General features: G+C 42.5%; 1 protein-coding gene across 1 annotated transcript in view; it reads left to right on the forward strand.

The window, feature by feature from the left end:
• PCGF6 (polycomb group ring finger 6) overlaps nt 1-13584 on the forward strand; it is a 318754-nt gene extending 305170 nt beyond the window's left edge. Inside the window, exon 10 of the mRNA XM_053692452.1 lies at nt 12827-13584. Within this exon, the coding sequence (XP_053548427.1) occupies nt 12827-12883 (57 nt within the window). The 3' untranslated portion in view covers nt 12884-13584. The remainder of the gene's footprint in view (nt 1-12826) is intronic.
• Nucleotides 13585-19183: the final 5599 nt, after the last annotated feature.

Raw genomic sequence — 19183 nt, forward strand, 5'->3', positions numbered from 1 at the left:
GGCTTTCTGAAGGCGTCATTTGGTATCGTATTCCCCTTTGGGCTTGGTTGGGTCTCAGTAAAGCAGATACCAGGGACTGTAAAGGGGTTAAAGTTCAAAACGGCTCCGGTTCCGTTATTTTAAGGGTTAAAGCTTCCAAATTTGGTGTGCAATACTTTTAAGGCTTTAAGACACTGTGGTGAAAATTTGGTGAATTTTGAACAATTCCTTCATGTTTTTTCGCAATTGCAGTAATAAAGTGTGTTCAGTTTAAAATTTAAAGTGACAGTAACGGTTTTATTTTAAAACGTTTTTTGTACTTTGTTATCAAGTTTATGCCTGTTTAACATGTCTGAACTACCAGATAGACTGTGTTCTGAATGTGGGGAAGCCAGAATTCCTATTCATTTAAATAAATGTGATTTATGTGACAATGACAATGATGCCCAAGATGATTCCTCAAGTGAGGGGAGTAAGCATGGTACTGCATCATTCCCTCCTTCGTCTACACGAGTCTTGCCCACTCAGGAGGCCCCTAGTACATCTAGCGCGCCAATACTCCTTACTATGCAACAATTAACGGCTGTAATGGATAATTCTGTCAAAAACATTTTAGCCAAAATGAACACTTATCAGCGTAAGCGCGATTGCTCTGTTTTAGATACTGAAGAGCATGACGACGCTGATAATAATATTTCTGAAGGGCCCCTAACCCAGTCTGATGGGGCCAGGGAGGTTTTGTCTGAGGGAGAAATTACTGATTCAGGGAACATTTCTCAACAAGCTGAACCTGATGTGATTGCATTTAAATTTAAGTTGGAACATCTCCGCATTCTGCTTAAGGAGGTATTATCCACTCTGGATGATTGTGACAAGTTGGTCATCCCAGAGAAACTATGTAAAATGGACAAGTTCCTAGAGGTGCCGGGGCTCCCAGAAGCTTTTCCTATACCCAAGCGGGTGGCGGACATTGTTAATAAAGAATGGGAAAGGCCCGGTATTCCTTTCGTCCCTCCCCCCATATTTAAAAAATTGTTTCCTATGGTCGACCCCAGAAAGGACTTATGGCAGACAGTCCCCAAGGTCGAGGGAGCGGTTTCCACTTTAAACAAACGCACCACTATACCCATAGAGGATAGTTGTGCTTTCTAAGATCCTATGGATAAAAAATTAGAAGGTTTGCTTAAGAAAATGTTTGTTCAGCAGGGTTACCTTCTACAACCAATTTCATGCATTGTCCCTGTCGCTACAGCCGCATGTTTCTGGTTCGATGAGCTGATAAAGGCGGTCGATAGTGATTCTCCTCCTTATGAGGAGATTATGGACAGAATCAATGCTCTCAAATTGGCTAATTCTTTCACCCTAGACGCCACTTTGCAATTGGCTAGGTTAGCGGCTAAGAATTCAGGGTTTGCTATTGTGGCGCGCAGAGCGCTTTGGTTGAAATCTTGGTCGGCTGATGCGTCTTCCAAGAACAAGCTACTTAACATTCCTTTCAAGGGGAAAACGCTGTTTGGCCCTGACTTGAAAGAGATTATCTCTGATATCACTGGGGGTAAGGGCCACGCCCTTCCTCAGGATCGGCCTTTCAAGGCAAAAAATAAACCTAATTTTCGTCCCTTTCGTAGAAACGGACCAACCCAAAGTGCTACGTCCTCTAAGCAAGAGGGTAATACTTCTCAAGCCAAGCCAGCTTGGAGACCAATGCAAGGCTGGAACAAGGGAAAGCAGGCCAAGAAACCTGCCACTGCTACCAAGACAGCATGAAATGTTGGCCCCCGATCCGGGACCGGATCTGGTGGGGGGCAGACTCTCTCTCTTCGCTCAGGCTTGGGCAAGAGATGTTCTGGATCCTTGGGCGCTAGAAATAGTCTCCCAAGGTTATCTTCTGGAATTCAAGGGACTTCCCCCAAGGGGGAGGTTCCACAGGTCTCAGTTGTCTTCAGACCACATAAAAAGACAGGCATTCTTACATTGTGTAGAAGACCTGTTAAAAAAGGGAGTGATTCATCCTGTTCCATTAAGAGAACAAGGGATGGGGTTCTACTCCAATCTGTTCATAGTTCCCAAAAAAGAGGGAACGTTCAGACCAATCTTAGATCTCAAGATCTTAAACAAGTTTCTCAAGGTTCCATCGTTCAAGATGGAAACCATTCGAACTATTCTTCCTTCCATCCAGGAAGGTCAATTCATGACCACGGTGGATTTAAAGGATGCGTATCTACATATTCCTATCCACAAGGAACATCATCGGTTCCTAAGGTTCGCATTCCTGGACAAACATTACCAGTTCGTGGCGCTTCCTTTCGGATTAGCCACTGCTCCAAGGATTTTCACAAAGGTACTAGGGTCCCTTCTAGCTGTGCTAAGACCAAGGGGCATTGCTGTAGTACCTTACTTGGACGACATTCTGATTCAAGCGTCGTCCCTTCCTCAAGCAAAGGCTCGCACGGACATTGTCCTGGCCTTTCTCAGATCTCACGGATGGAAAGTGAACATGGAAAAGAGTTCTCTATCTCCGTCAACAAGGGTTCCCTTCTTGGGAACCATAATAGACTCCTTAGAAATGAGGATTTTTCTGACAGAGGCCAGAAAAACAAAACTTCTAGACTCTTGTCGGATACTTCATTCCGTTCCTCTTCCTTCCATAGCTCAGTGCATGGAAGTGATCGGGTTGATGGTAGCGGCAATGGACATAGTTCCTTTTGCGCGCATTCATCTAAGACCATTACAACTGTGCATGCTCAGTCAGTGGAATGGGGACTATACAGACTTGTCTCCGAAGATACAAGTAAATCAGAGGACCAGAGACTCACTCCGTTGGTGGCTGTCCCTGGACAACCTGTCACAAGGGATGACATTCCGCAGACCAGAGTGGGTCATTGTCACGACCGACGCCAGTCTGATGGGCTGGGGCGCGGTCTGGGGATCCCTGAAAGCTCAGGGTCTTTGGTCTCGGGAAGAATCTCTTCTACCGATAAATATTCTGGAACTGAGAGCGATATTCAATGCTCTCAAGGCTTGGCCTCAGCTAGCGAGGGCCAAGTTCATACGGTTTCAATCAGACAACATGACAACTGTTGCGTACATCAACCATCAGGGGGGACCAAGGAGTTCCCTAGCGATGGAAGAAGTGACCAAAATCATTCTATGGGCGGAGTCTCACTCCTGCCACCTGTCTGCTATCCACATCCCAGGAGTGGAAAATTGGGAAGCGGATTTTCTGAGTCGTCAGACATTGCATCCGGGGGAGTGGGAACTCCATCCGGAAATCTTTGCCCAAGTCACTCAGCTGTGGGGCATTCCAGACATGGATCTGATGGCCTCTCGTCAGAACTTCAAAGTTCCTTGCTACGGGTCCAGATCCAGGGATCCCAAGGCGGCTCTAGTGGATGCACTAGTAGCACCTTGGACCTTCAAACTAGCTTATGTGTTCCCGCCGTTTCCTCTCATCCCCAGGCTGGTAGCCAGGATCAATCAGGAGAGGGCGTCGGTGATCTTGATAGCTCCTGCGTGGCCACGCAGGACTTGGTATGCAGATCTGGTGAATATGTCATCGGCTCCACCTTGGAAGCTACCTTTGAGACGAGACCTTCTTGTTCAGGGTCCGTTCGAACATCCGAATCTGGTTTCACTCCAGCTGACTGCTTGGAGATTGAACGCTTGATCTTATCGAAGCGAGGGTTCTCAGATTCTGTTATCGATACTCTTGTTCAGGCCAGAAAGCCTGTAACTAGAAAGATTTACCACAAAATTTGGAAAAAATATATCTGTTGGTGTGAATCTAAAGGATTCCCTTGGGACAAGGTTAAGATTCCTAGGATTCTATCCTTCCTTCAAGAAGGATTGGAAAAAGGATTATCTGCAAGTTCCCTGAAGGGACAGATTTCTGCCTTGTCTGTGTTACTTCACAAAAAGCTGGCAGCTGTGCCAGATGTTCAAGCCTTTGTTCAGGCTCTGGTTAGAATTAAGCCTGTTTACAAACCTTTGACTCCTCCTTGGAGTCTCAATTTGGTTCTTTCAGTTCTTCAGGGGGTTCCGTTTGAACCCTTACATTCCGTTGATATTAAGTTATTATCTTGGAAAGTTTTGTTTTTAGTAGCAATTTCTTCTGCTAGAAGAGTTTCAGAATTATCTGCTCTGCAGTGTTCTCCTCCTTATCTGGTGTTCCATGCAGATAAGGTGGTTTTACGTACTAAACCTGGTTTTCTTCCAAAAGTTGTTTCTAACAAAAACATTAACCAGGAGATTATCGTACCTTCTCTGTGTCCGAAACCAGTTTCAAAGAAGGAACGATTGTTGCACAATTTGGATGTTGTTCGCGCTCTAAAATTCTATTTAGATGCTACAAAGGATTTTAGACAAACATCTTCCTTGTTTGTTGTTTATTCCGGTAAAAGGAGAGGTCAAAAAGCAACTTCTACCTCTCTTTCTTTTTGGATTAAAAGCATCATCAGATTGGCTTACGAGACTGCCGGACGGCAGCCTCCCGAAAGAATCACAGCTCATTCCACTAGGGCTGTGGCTTCCACATGGGCCTTCAAGAACGAGGCTTCTGTTGATCAGATATGTAGGGCAGCGACTTGGTCTTCACTGCACACTTTTACCAAATTTTACAAGTTTGATACTTTTGCTTCTTCTGAGGCTATTTTTGGGAGAAAGGTTTTGCAAGCCGTGGTGCCTTCCATTTAGGTGACCTGATTTGCTCCCTCCCTTCATCCGTGTCCTAAAGCTTTGGTATTGGTTCCCACAAGTAAGGATGACGCCGTGGACCGGACACACCTATGTTGGAGAAAACAGAATTTATGTTTACCTGATAAATTACTTTCTCCAACGGTGTGTCCGGTCCACGGCCCGCCCTGGTTTTTTTAATCAGGTCTGATAATTTATTTTCTTTAACTACAGTCACCACGGTACCATATGGTTTCTCCTATGCAAATATTCCTCCTTAACGTCGGTCGAATGACTGGGGTAGGCGGAGCCTAGGAGGGATCATGTGACCAGCTTTGCTGGGCTCTTTGCCATTTCCTGTTGGGGAAGAGAATATCCCACAAGTAAGGATGACGCCGTGGACCGGACACACCGTTGGAGAAAGTAATTTATCAGGTAAACATAAATTCTGTTTTTGCATTAGTAAATTTCTCTTGTTAGCATTTATATTTCATTTAGCCTAACAGAAAATGTATACTTTGATATCAGATGTCAATATTTTATAGTCATATCACATCAGTTACTTCCATATATCCATCTCACTATATTTCAAGAGATGTATTTAAAATTTTATAAACATTTAGTGCACAATCATATGATATGACTTATTTCATCCTATGTATCCATCCTGTATTTGTCATCTTCTGGCTCCATCTGGAAAAACAGGAAAGCATGTTATGTATATATTTTAACCATGGTATTATTAAAATTGTTATTTAATCTATAATAATTCTGAATTTATCTCTTATATATATATATATTTAATGCAGCAATTTCCCCTTTAATATAATATGTCCCATTTAAACACACACACACATATATATATATATATATATATATATATATATATATATATATATATATATATATATATATGTTATTTGAATTATTTCAAACATACTTGAAACTATTGGCATCATTTCTTTTTCAAAATGTATTTATTTTTATTTATGCCACACAGGGAATTGTAAATGCTAATTTGTTTGATTCCTGCACATGGAAGAACTCCCCAGGAAACAATTTACACATAGCTGTGAAATGTCTCAATGGTCCCTGTATGACAACTTGGCCCTTGCCCTCCTGCAGTGCTGTTGGCTTCAAAGACTATGTTATCTTAAGCCATAAAAACTCTGTATATAGTTAAGTGAACATGGTCATTGAGTTGTATTCCTTTAGGAGAATGTTTGAATGCTTGACACGGCAGGAGGGTGTGCTTCAAAGCTATGCTAACTTTCAATCATGATAAACATGTCTTTATCCAGCTAAAACCATCTGGTAGGGGGTTGGGACCCACAGTGGATTAGAAGCTGTTGTCAACAACCTCACATCTAATTAATCCTGTGGTCTCATCAACCATATACAGTGAATTAAAAAAAACTATACATATACACACACACACTTACATATATATATATATATATATATATATATATATATATATATATATATATATATATATATATACATAATTTTCATCTATAATATTCATATACTCTGACAGGTTACTTAAAAAGATTTATGTACACCAGGGTTTACAATGGCAACCTGTGGTGTGTATTGCTACCGTCACCTGCACGGCGGCATACTGGTTTGGTGCGTTGTCTGATTCTATGCAGACAGATACTCCACTTGAAGAGATCCAGGATAGGATCAAGGCTCTTAAGTTGGCCAATTCCTTTATTACGGATGCGTCCCTACAGGTTATTAAGCTTTGAGCAAAGATTTCTGGTTTTGCTGTACTGGCCCGCAGAGCTTGATGGTTGAAGTCCTGGTCTGCAGATGTATCGTCTAAGTCTAAGCTTTTGGTGATTCCCTACAAGGGTAAGACCTTGTTTGGGCCGGGCTTGGCTGAAATTATTTCAGATATTATGGGAGGAAAGGGTCATTTCCTCCCTCAGGATAAGAGGAATAAGCAGAAAGGACATCGGAGTAATTTTCGTTCCTTTCGAAACTTCAAAGGTAAGCCTTCCTCTCCCTCTGCCAAGCAGGAACAGTCCAAACCTTCCTGGAGGTCCAACCAGTCTTGGAACAAGGGGAAGCAATCTAAGAAGCCTGTTAATAACTCAAAGTCAGCATAAAGGGTGTGCCGCCGATCCAGGACCGGATCTTGTGGGGGGCAGACTTTCCTTCTTCGCTCACGCCTGGGTTCGGGATGTTCAGGATCCCTGGGTGGTGGACATCGTGTCCCAGGGATACAAACTAGAGTTCAAGACCTTTCCTCCCAGGGGCAGGTTTCTGCTCTCAAGATTATCTGTAGACCAGTTAAAGAGAGGTGTTCTTACACTGTGTCCGAGACCTTTCCGACCTGGGAGTGATAGTTCCTGTTCCAATGCAGGAACAGGGTCTGGGATTTTACTCCAATCTGTTCGTGGTTCCCTAAAAAGAGGGAACTTTCAGACCAATTTTAGACCTCAAAAGTCTAAACATGTTCCTCAGAGTACCGTCGTTCAAGATGGAAACTATTTTTTCCATTCTTCGCTTAGTTCAATAGGGTCAATTCATGACAACAGTAGATTTAAAGGATGCGTACCAGCATGTTCCCATCCACAGGGATCATCAAAAGTTTCTGAGGTTCGCATTTCAGTTTGTGGCTCTTCCATTCGGCCTTGCTACAGCTCCCAGAATTTTTTTAAAGGTCCTGCGATCCCTGTTGCTGGTGCTCCGGTTGCGGGGCATTGCAGTGGCGCCTTATCTGGACAACATTCTGGTTCAGGTGCCATCCTTTCAACAAGCGAACTCCCACACAGAGATGTTATCTTTTCTGCGTTCTCACGGATGGAAGGTGAATTTGGTAAAGAGTTCCTTGATTCCAGCTACAAGGGTAGTGTTCTTGGGAACCATAATAGATTCCTTATCAATGAAAGTATTTCTGACAGAGGTCAGAAAATCAAAGATATTCGACTATTGTCTGGCCCTTCAGTCCTCTCCTCGGCCATCAGTGGCCCAATGTATGGAGGTGATTGGTCTGATGGTAGCTGCCATGGACATCATTCCGTTTGCCCGGTTCCATCTCAGACCTCTGCAGTTATGCTGTCAGGATGCCAGGAATCAGACTGAGACGAGAAGCGCAAACATAATCACACCTTTATTAATAGCAAAAAATAATAAAAAGTCCACAAGTCAAATAACAAGCCAGGAATCAAAACCAGAGCTGGTAGTCAGACGGGCCTAGTCAGGAGCCAAAGCGAATAGTCAGACGAGCCGGAATCAGGAACAAGGAAAACAGCAGAGTCAGGAACAAGCCAGGGATCAGGAACTAGGAAGGACGTCAGGCAGCCAGGTAATACACAGGAACTCTCACAAACAGGTCTGAGACAACGCAAATACTGAACAGAGGCCCTTTAAATAATAAGTGATGACATCACAATTCTGAGACTGCATCCTGTCTTACATGGATGATGCACACCAGTCTGGCCATAAAAGGAAGTGCAGAAAATGAGCAGCATCCCCCACAATGCACCATATTCAGGAAGAGAGGTGAGTAAAATGGCTGCCAGCAGCACATGGCAAACACAACAGGGAAAAAAACCTGACATATGCATGCTTAGGCAATGGAACAGGGATTATGCTGATTTGTCTCAGCGATTACATCTGGATCAGGCGACAAGAGATTCTCTTCCTTGGTGGTTGTCTCAGGAACATCTCTCCCAGGGAACCTGCTTCCGCAGACCCATCTGGGTGATTGTGAAAACGGACGCCAGCCTGCTGGGATGGGGAGCAGTCTGGGGATCACTAAAGGCTCAGGGGACATGGACTCGGGAGGAGTCTGTTCTCCCCATAAACATCCTAGAGCTTAGGGCAATCTTTAATGCTCTGGCCTGGCCTCAGTTAGTGTCAGCCCGGTTTATCAGGTTCCAATCGGACAACATAACTTCAGTGGCTTACATCAATCAGGGAGGAACTCAGAGTTCCTTGGCCATGACAGAGGTAGCCAAGATTATTCAGTGGGTGGAGACCTACAACTGCTGTCTATCTGCGATCCACATTCCAGGAGTGGACAATTGGGAGGCGGATTTTCTGAGCAGACAGACCTTTCACCCGGGGGAGTGGGAACTTCATCCGGAGGTGTTTTCCAACTTGATTCTCAAATGGGGACAGCCGGAGCTGGATCTCATGGCATCTCGATAGAATGCCAAGCTCCCGAGGTACGGGTCGAGGTCAAGGGATCCTCAGGCTGTACTGATAGATGCTCTGGCGGTTCCTTGGAATTTCAGTCTAGCATACCTATTTCCTCTGTTCGCTCTCCTTCCACGGGTTATTGCTCCAATCAAACAGGAGAAGGCGTTGGTGATCCTCATTGCACCGGCGTGGCCTTGCAGGATCTGGTATGCAGACCTAGTGGAGATGTCTTCTTTTCCACCTTAGAGACTTCCACTGAGGAAGGACCTTCTACTTCAAGGGCCCTTCCTTCATCCAAATCTCGTTTCTCTGAAGCTGACTGCTTGGAGATTGAACGCTTAATTCTATCTAAGTGCAGGTTTTTGGAGTTGGTTATTGAGACTTTGATTCTGGCTCGTAAGCCTGTAACTAGAAAGATTTACCATAAGATTTGGCGTAAATATCTGTATTGGTGTGAATCTATAAGCTACTCTTGGAGTAGAGTTCGGATTCCTAGAATTTTGTCCTTTCTCCAAGAGGGTCTGGAGAAAGGTTTATCTGAGTACTTTGAAGGGTCAAATATCTGCCTTGTCTATTTTGTTGCATAAACGTCTGGCGGATGTACTAGACGTGCAATCTTTCTGTCAGGCCTGTGTTCAAACCTGTTACTCCTCTCAGGAGTCTTAACCGTGTTCTTAAAGTTCTTCAGCAGGCTCCTTTTGAGCCTATGCATTCCTTAGATATTAAGATGTTATCTTGGAAAGTTTTGTTGTTTGTTGCAATTTCTTCTGCTCGTAGAGTCTCCGAGCTCTCGGCGTTGCAGTGTAAATCCCCTTACCTTATTTTTCATTCGGATAAGGTAGTTCTGCGTACTAAGTTAGGGTTCCTCCCTAAAGTGGTTTTGGATAGGAACATTAATCAAGAAATCGTTGTTCCTTCTTTGTGTCCTAACCCTTCTTCTCATAAAGAGCGTCTGCTGCACAACCTAGATGTGGTGCATGCGTTGAAATACTATTTACAGGCAATTAAGGATTTTCACCAGTATTCTGCTTTGTTTGTTGCTTTCTCTGGGAAACGCAAGGCTCAGAAAGCCACGGCTACTTCTCTTTCTTTGTGGCTAAAGAGTATAATTTGTTTGGCCTATGAAACTGCTGGACAGCAGCCTCCTCAGAGAGTCATGGCTCATTCCACAAGGGCTGTTTCCTCTTCCTGAGCATTCAAAAAGGAAGCTTCTGTGGAACAAGGCTGCAACTTGGTCCTCTCTACACACTTTTTCAAAATTCTATAGATTTGATACTTTTTCCTCGGCTGAGGCTTCTTTTGGGAGAAAGGTTCTTCAAGCAGTGGTGCCTTCATTTTAGGTACCCTGTCTTGTCCCTCACTTATCATCTGTGTCCTCTAGCTTAGGTATTGATTCGCAATAGTAATTAGAGATGATCCGTGCTTACCTAATAAATGTATTTATTTCTTGTTACGGTGAGTCCACGGCCCGTCCTGTTTATTTAGACAGGTTTTGTGTTGTAAACCTCAGGCACCTCTGCACCTTGTGTTATTTCCTTTCTCTTTCCTTGGGTCGAATGACTGGGGTTGGAGGGAAGGGAGGTGATACTTAACAGCTTTGCTGTGGTGCTCTTTGCCTCCTCCAGCTGGCCAGGAGTGATATTCCCAATAGTAATTAGAGATGATCCGTGGACTCACCGTGTCAAGAAAGGAATAAATAAATTTATCAGGTAAGCATACATTTCGTTTTCTTTTTTTCTTTTCAGGGCTAAATATTCAAAACAAATTAAGAAAACACATACAGCTTGACAAGGCAAAATATCTCTATAAGTGATCACATGCTTTATATTATATCACAACACAAATAACAGGATCAGATTGTTATTAGGGGATATCTGACCCCATAAGTTAGATCTCATTTTTAGTTGGATAGCTTGGCAACATCTTGACATTCTGTTATGGATATCATCATAGGAGTTATTAAACATTATTGCAGAATGGACTTTTATGGGTTATAAGGTGGAACCTCCAGTTCTGTAGTGCAACAGACTATGGGCAACAGAAAAGAAGGCATCTGTATTAGCTGCTCTTATTACCTGACTTGGTTGTCAATGTGGTTGTTGAGTTTGCCACTTTCAAACAGATTTGTCTAATGGTAGAGTAACTTTTTCTACTCATTTTCATCAAGTGTCATGTGCATCTGTTTTCAATTATGTGGTCTAAGCACTCTCATGCGGTTTGCTAGGATTAGAAGAAGGTAGTTTGGGATATTTAGAAGAGTAATATAATCTTTCAGTATCTGGGGCATAGATTTGTGGTATGTGTGAACAATAGGAGTCTAATAATGTGAATGACCACCAGATGTAAACCATAGTTCTTTTATCTATCCTTTGCTAGAGAGTAAATGATAGATAAGAGGACTATCTATAGCAATCATCTGGTCCTTAGCAGGTCTTAAAATTAGATAAATACAACCTCAGATGAACATGAACACATGCCATATTACACTGTATCATGATTTATTTAACAAAAATAAAGCCAAAATGGAGAAGCCATGTGTGAAAAACTAAGTACCCCCTTACTGCTTACATAGGAATTAAAAGGCTAAGTAGCAGCCAGGTTATGCTAATCAAATGCCCTTGATTAATTGATCATCAACAAGTGTAACCACCTCTATAAAAGCTAAAGTTTTAGCAGTTTGATGGTCTGGAGCATTCAGGTGTATTAACACAATGTCAAGGAGGAAAGACATCAGCAATGATCTTAGAGAAGCAATTGTTGCTGCCCATCAATCTGGGAAGGGTTTATAAGGCCATTTCCAAACAATTTAAAGTCCATCATTCTACAGTGAGAAAGATTATTCACAAGTGGAAAATATTCAAGACCGTTGCCAATCTTCCCAGGAGTGGACGTCCCAGCAAATTCACCCCAATGTCAGACCGTGCAATGCTCAGAGAAATTGCAAAAAACCCAAGAGTTACACCTCAGATTCTACAGGCCTCAATTAGCATGTTAAAGTTCATGAAAGTACAATTAGAAAAAGACTGAACAAGTAGGGTTTTGTATGGAAGGGTTGCCAGGAAAAAAACCTCTTCTCTCTAAAAAGAACATGGCATCACAGCTTAGGTTTGCAAAGTTGCATCTGAACAAACCACAAGACTCCTGGAACAATGTCCTTTGGACAGACGAGGCCAAAGTGGAGATGCTTGGTCTTAATGAACAGCGCCACAATTGACAAAAATCAAACATAGCATATCAGCACAAACACTGCATACCAACTGTCAAGCACGGTGGGGGAGGGGTGATGATTTGGGCTTGTTCTGCAGCCACAGGACCTGGGCACCTAGCAGTCATTGAGTCAACCATGAACTCCTGTATACCAAAGTCTTCTAGAGTCAAATGTGAGGCCATCTGTCTGACAGCTAAAGCTTAGCCGAAATTAGGTCATGCAACAGTAAAGTGATCCCAAGCACACCAGCAAATCTACAACAGAATGGCTGAAAAAGAAAAGAATAGAGGTGTTGCAATGGCCCAGTCAAAGTCCAGACCTCAATCAGATTGAAATGCTGTTGTGGGACCTTAAGAGAGCTGTGCATAAACGAATGCCGGCAAACCTCAACGAACTTAAGCAACTTTGTAAAGAAGAGTGGGTCAAAATTCCTCCACAACATTGTGAGAGACTGATAGTCATACAGAAAATAATTACTTCAAGTTATTGCTGCTAAATGTGGTTCCACAAGCTATTGAATCAAAATGTGTACTTAGTTTTTCACACATGGTTTCTCCATTTTGGTTTTATTTTTGTTAAATAAATCATTACACAATGTAACATGTCATATGGTGTTATTCATCTGAGGTTGTATTTATCTAATTTTAAGACCTGCCAAGGACCAGATGATTGTCCTAATATGTAAAACTATAGAATTCAGAGGCTGCACTTTCTTTTTCGCATGACTGTATAGCTATATATATTTATCTACTGTATGTATATGTCATGTTTTATTTATATCTTAACTAAATTGTATTCTGTTTCTTCTAGGATGGATTACTTGTGCTTCACTTTGGTCTTGTGCTATCTCCATTATCCTTAACTTGAGGGCTAAAATGACTGAACAGCAGAGTTCCTTAAAAAAAAAGAAGACAAAAGGCCATAAACTTCATATCTGGTCTTAAAGTGAAAACCATAAAAGCTTTGGTACACTCAAGGAAAGGAAAAGGCTTTATACGAAGAAAGTATTTCAAGTTGATTATTGGGCTCATTGGTGGTGTTAATCCCTGTACGGCAGCTCTTACCAGCAACCTTGATCAATACAAAAAATAAATACATGTGAGAGGCTTCAAATATATTATGAAGTTAGAAACCATTGCTTGTGAGAACACCTTTCCAGTTTTTTGCTATTATATAGAACCCTTTAGCAAAAGGGTTCTCTTCGTATTGGTGACTGTGCTCTAGGGTCTACTCCATTCCAGTTTTGAGAATTTTGGCCATTGTGCCTGGATTTCTACATCCTGGTCATAGCTTTATCTATGAAATAGCTAACAGTGGACTCTTTATGCTTTAGAAAATTCATTCTTTTTTTTTTATTATTCCTGACTACTAAAAAAGCATTGGATTATCCTAAATCTAATATGAAGCTATTGTCAATTTAATGAATAGCTTAACATAATGCAAATTTTGTATTTCTGCCAGGTTTGCAATGTTCTCTTTCTTACTGCTGATAAAAATGATTGGTGCGTTTTTATAAATATTTTTATATGCAGCAGTATAATTAAAAATCACTGTAAATTCGTTGCAAATTGCTTTGAAAATGTAAGTTCAATTTGTTTGTGTGTGTACGTCTTTGTGTATATAGAAGAATAAGAGGTAACTGCTTCCACATCTGGGTACATTAGATCTATAGAACTTGCAAAAACAGCAGCAGTTTCTAATAATACTAAGTGGCAGCTGGGCGATTAACCTGTTGTGTGCCAAAACCATACAGATGTGTCCTTAGCATTATTACAGGAGCATTATTGTTATAGTGGGCTTGTGTCATTCATGGGTTGATAATTGTGAACAATTGATTATTGTATGTTTGTGGGGGGGGGGGGGTCAATTTTAAATGTGTGAGCATTGTTTGGGAAATTAATATTTCACAGTAGATAATGGACATAACATCTCTAACAGATAATAGTGGGTTTAAAAATGGTGGCACCTTGAGTTTCTGTCTCTCCACCCTTTACCAATCAGAATAGGGTTCAGAATTGTGGAGCTGATATCTCACACCGGAGAACAGGATTTACTGTGTAGGCTTCACTTAAATGTATTAACTCTTTTTAGTGTGAATGACAACATGTAGTAGTCATCCACAGTATGCTATAGTGTGGATGACGACTGTGTGTTGTCATCAATAGGGGGACTTTCAGAGCTATTTGCCCTTTCCCCCTCCGCATTTAGTCCCACATACGATGTGGATTTGACGTCACCAGCCCCGGAGACATGGAAGTGCAGGTTCTAGTAAGGAGCATAAGGGAGCTAGATGGAGGGGTAAGTGTTAAAACCCATTGATCTCCGCTCCTTTAACCCCTAGAAACTTCTAAGACCCACCATTTGAAAGGCAATGTGTCTTTTGAATTTTAAGTTGACTCAGAAAAAAAAAAACATTTATGCTTACCTGATAAATTTATTTATTTCCGGATATGGTGAGTCCATGGCTTGAGTAATTACTGTTGGGAATATCACTCCTGGCCAGCAGGAGGTGGCAAAGAGCACCACAGTTGAACTGCTAAGTATCACTCCCTTACCCACAACCCCCAGTCATTCGACCGAAGGGAAATGGAGAAAAAGGAGTAACACAAGGTGTAGAGGGCCTGAAGTTATAGTCAAAAGAACAACTGTCTTAAAATAAAGTGGGGCCGTGGATACACCATATCCGGAAAGAAAGAAATTTATTAAGTAAGCATAAATTTTGTTTTTCTTTCCTAGGATTTGGTGAGTCCACGGCTTGAGTAATTACTGTTGGAAACCAATAACCAAGCTAGAGGACATGGATAAATAGGGAGGGACAAGTCCTAAACAGAAGGCACCACCGCTTGAAGAATCTTTCTCCCAAAAGAAGCCTCAGCCAAGGCAAAAGTATCAAATTTGGAAAAAGTATGTAGAGAAGACCAAGATGCAGCCTTGCAAATTTGTTCCACAGAAGCTTAATCTTTGAAAGCCCCAAAAGAGGAAACAGCTCTTGTGGAATGAGCCGTAATTCTCTCAGTAGGCTGCTGTCCAGCAGTCTCATAAGCCAAACGAATTATACTTCGTAACCAAAAAGAAAGAGTAGTAGCAGTAGCTTTCTGACCTTTACTTTGAAACAGACAAAGAGGGCATAGGACTGGCGAAAATCCTTAGTCGCCTGTAAGTAGAATTTAAGAGCGGGTACAACCTCCAAATTGTTTAACAAACGTTCTTTGGAAGAAGTAGTATTAGGACACAGAGAGAAAACAACAATTTCCTGATTGATATTTCTATTAGAAACAACCTTAGGAAGGAAACCTAACTTAGTACGAGGAACTGCCTTAACGGCATGAAAAATAAGATAAGGGGAATCACACTGCAGAGCTGAAAGTTCTGAGACTCTTCGAGCAGAAGAGATAGCAACAAGAAACATAACCTTCCAAGATATAAACTTAATGTCTATGGAATGTAACGGCTCAAACGGAGCCAGCTGTAAAACTTTAAGAACAAGGTTAAGGCTCCATTTTGACCAAGGCCTGACAAAAAGATTGCACATCCGCCAAACATTTATGTAGTAAAACTGATAAAGCAGAAATCTAACCCTTCAGGGTACTGACTGACAATCCCTTCTCTAGGCCTTCCTGAAGAAAAGATAAAATTCTAGGAATTCTAATTCAACTCCAAGAGTAGCCATTGGATTCACACCAATAAAGATATTTACGCCATATCTTATGGTAAATCTTTCTAGTAACAGGCTTGCAAGCCTGAATCATGGTCTCAATGACCGACTCAGAAAAACCATGCTTAGACAGAATTAAGCGTTTAATCTCCAAGCAGTCAGCTTCAGGGAAACGAGATTTGGATGAAGGAAGGGACCCTGAATCAGGAGGTCCTTCCTCAGAGGAAGTCTCCAAGGTGGGAGAGATGACATCTCCACTAGGTCTGCAAACCAGATCCTGCGAGGCCATACAGGGGCTATTAGAATCACCAACGCCCTCTCCTGTTTGATACGAGCAATGACTTGTGGAAGGAGAGCAAATGGAGGAACCAAGTTTGCCAACCTGAAAACCCAAGGAACCGCCAGAACATCTATCAGAACAGCCTGCGGATCTCTTGACCTTGAAAGCTTGGCGTTCTGACGGGACACCATCAGATCTAACTCCAGCACCCCCCATTTGAGGACTAAGCTGGAAAACACCTCCGGATGGAGTTCCCACTCCCCGGGATGAAAAGTCTGTCTGCTCAGAAAATCCACTTTCCAGTTGTCTACTCCTGGAATGTGGATGACAGACAGCAATTGTGGATCTCTGCCCACTGAAGAATCCGAGTAACTTCCTTCTTGGCTAAGGAACTCCGAGTTCCTCCCTGGTGATTGATTTAAGCCACAGAGGTTATGTTGTCTGACTGGAAACTGATAAATTGGACTGAGGACAACTGAAGCCAAGTCAATAGAGCATTGTAATTCACTCTCAACTCCAAGATGCTGATGAAAAGAGCAGACTCCTTCCAAGTCCAAAGACCCTGAGCTTTTAACGAGTTCCAGACTGCTCCCCAGCAGGCTGGCGTCCGTGGTCACGATCACCCAGGAAGGTCTCTGAAAGCATGTGCCCTGAGACGGATGTTCCTGAGAAATCCACCACTGTAGATAATCCCTTGACGACTGATCTAACTCTATTCTCTGAGATAGATCCGCATGGTCACCATTCCATTGTCTGAGCATGCACAACTGGAGAGCTCTCAAATGGAATCGAGCAAAAGGAATGATGTCCATGGAAGCCACCATCAGACCGATTACCTCCATACATTGGACCACTGAAGAATGAGCAGTAGCCTGTAGAGAGAGGCAAGTGGAAATGATTTTGTTTTTCCTGACCTCTGTCAGAAAAATCTTAATCAATAGAAAATCTATTATGGTCCCTAAGGACACTACTCGTGTAGCAGGGGAAAGGGAGCTTTTTTCCCAATTCACATTCCATCCGTGGGAAAAGACAATGAGAAAAGACAATGGCCTCTATTTATGAAAGGTCTTGCGGAGAGCAATACGCTCTCCGTATTCAGCATTGCACCAGCAGCTCAAAAGAGCTGCTGGTGCAACGCCGCCCCCTGCAGAATTGCGGCCAAAGGCTGCCAGCAGGGGGGTGTCAATCCACCCGATCGTACTCGATCGGTTGATTTCTGGCGACTCCTGTACGCCTGCTCAGAGCAGGCGGACAGGGTTATGGAGCAGCGGTCTTTGTGACCGCTGCTTCATAACTGCTGTTTCTGGCGAGTCTGAAGACTTGCCAGAAACACAGGCCGTCAAGCTCCTTTCGGAGCTTGATAGATAGGCCCCAGAATCTCTGTGTGAGATTTTGCTTGTTGAAAAGATGGCGCCTGAACAAATATGTCGTCCAGGTAGGGTGCCACAGCAATTCCACAAGAACGGATCACTGCCAAAAGAGCCCCCAGAACCTTTGAAAAATTCTGGGAGCCGTGGCAAGACCAAATGGAAGGGCCATTAACTGGAAATGTTTGTCCAGTAAGGAAGATCCTCAGGAATCTGTGATGGTCCCTGTGAATAGGAACATGAAGATACGCATATTTATCATAAGGTCTGGAAAACCTTTTTTGTGTGGTCTCGCAAAGGTTACAGTTGGAATTTTGTTTAGAATTCCTAGCGTTCTTGAGTTACTGGAGGAAGGCTTAGATAAAGGATTATCAACCAGTTCTCTGAAGGTTCAGATTTCACCTCTTTCTGTTCTGTTTCATAGGAAGATTGCTAAAATTTCGGACTTTCAGGCCTTTGCTCATGCTCTGATAAGAATATCAATTCAGATAGAGCATGCAATTTTAAGCAACTTTTTAATTTACCCCTATGTTTACTCCTATTAAAAAAAAATATTTGTTCTCTTTATCTATCTTTATTTTAAAAAGCAGGAATGTAAGCATAGGAGCCAGCCCATTTTTGGTTCAACACCTGAGTAGAGCCTGCTGATTGGTAGCTAAATGTAGCCACCAATTCCTGTAGCACTTGACACCCCAGCTTAGCTTCTATCGAGTGCTGGATCACTTTTGCCGCTAAGCTGCAAGGAGTGGACTGGGGGTTCTAAAGTGTAAAAGGAATTGAACACAGATGTAGAGATCCTGGAACAACAGTCATTGAATAGTAGATATGTGTATTTGGAGGTTTTGGATTCCTCTGAATGCGTAAGAAGGAGGCTGCTTGTGCCTTTCGGCTATTTTCTGAGCCAAATTTATTCTTGTGAAACACATCAGGATCTATGCAAATCATGGTTTCTACTCGAACCTGTCGATAATTCCAAAGAATAAAGGTACTTTTTAGCCTATTCTGGATCCAAAAAATGGAGATGATTCTCACTATACTTTAAGTGCAGCAAGGACAATTTATGTACTCCATGAACTAGACACCTATTTGCATATTCTATTTCTTTCTAATGGTAGTGAGAGTCCACGGTCCTTCTGGGAATTACATAACCTGGCCACCAGGAGGAGGCAAAGACACCCGACACCAGAGTTTAACTATCCCTCTTACCCCCTCCCCCAGTATTTCTTTGACAGTTCCTGGAAAAGAAGGTTGTAGGAGGGTGATATTTGTGCGTTATTTTTTTCCCTTGTTGGGGTTGTGTCACAAACTAGCTAAGGGTGTCGCAGGGCAGTTCCTTTGCCCTGCTGTTTGGCCAGACATTGCACCTCATATCTGTCCTTCTCTGTTTGTTACAGGTCAGGATAGGCATGAAGAAACATTGCAGGGACGTCTCTGATCGGGGTAAGTAGCTTTCTTGGGCCATATCCCTTCCTGAGATGGCACTTAGTGCTGGGGAGTGAATTACCTCTAGGAAGCCTATCTTGCACTTAGTGCTCACTTTGTGCATTGCCTGCAGGACCAATTTAATTATACCACCCTCATATCCCTTTCTATCTGGCTTGCATACAGGGGCATATTTATTACGACAGTGTTTGTGGGTGGTTATTGCTGCCTGCATTTTGGCAGTTCTCACCATTGCAAGTCCAAGTTGAGTTCCACGGTTGGGAACGATGGGGTGCGTTAGTACTCTGTGTTCCGTTTACATTTTGCAGAACACAGAGTTATGTAAGCCTTTACACCAGAGTCCGGATAATTATTATCTTGCATAATCACTTATTAGTGTTCTACGTACTTATATTGTGGGATTTTGTTAAACTTGCACATTT

Source organism: Bombina bombina, chromosome 9 (genome assembly GCF_027579735.1).
Source record: "Bombina bombina isolate aBomBom1 chromosome 9, aBomBom1.pri, whole genome shotgun sequence".
Taxonomy (NCBI): domain Eukaryota; kingdom Metazoa; phylum Chordata; class Amphibia; order Anura; family Bombinatoridae; genus Bombina; species Bombina bombina.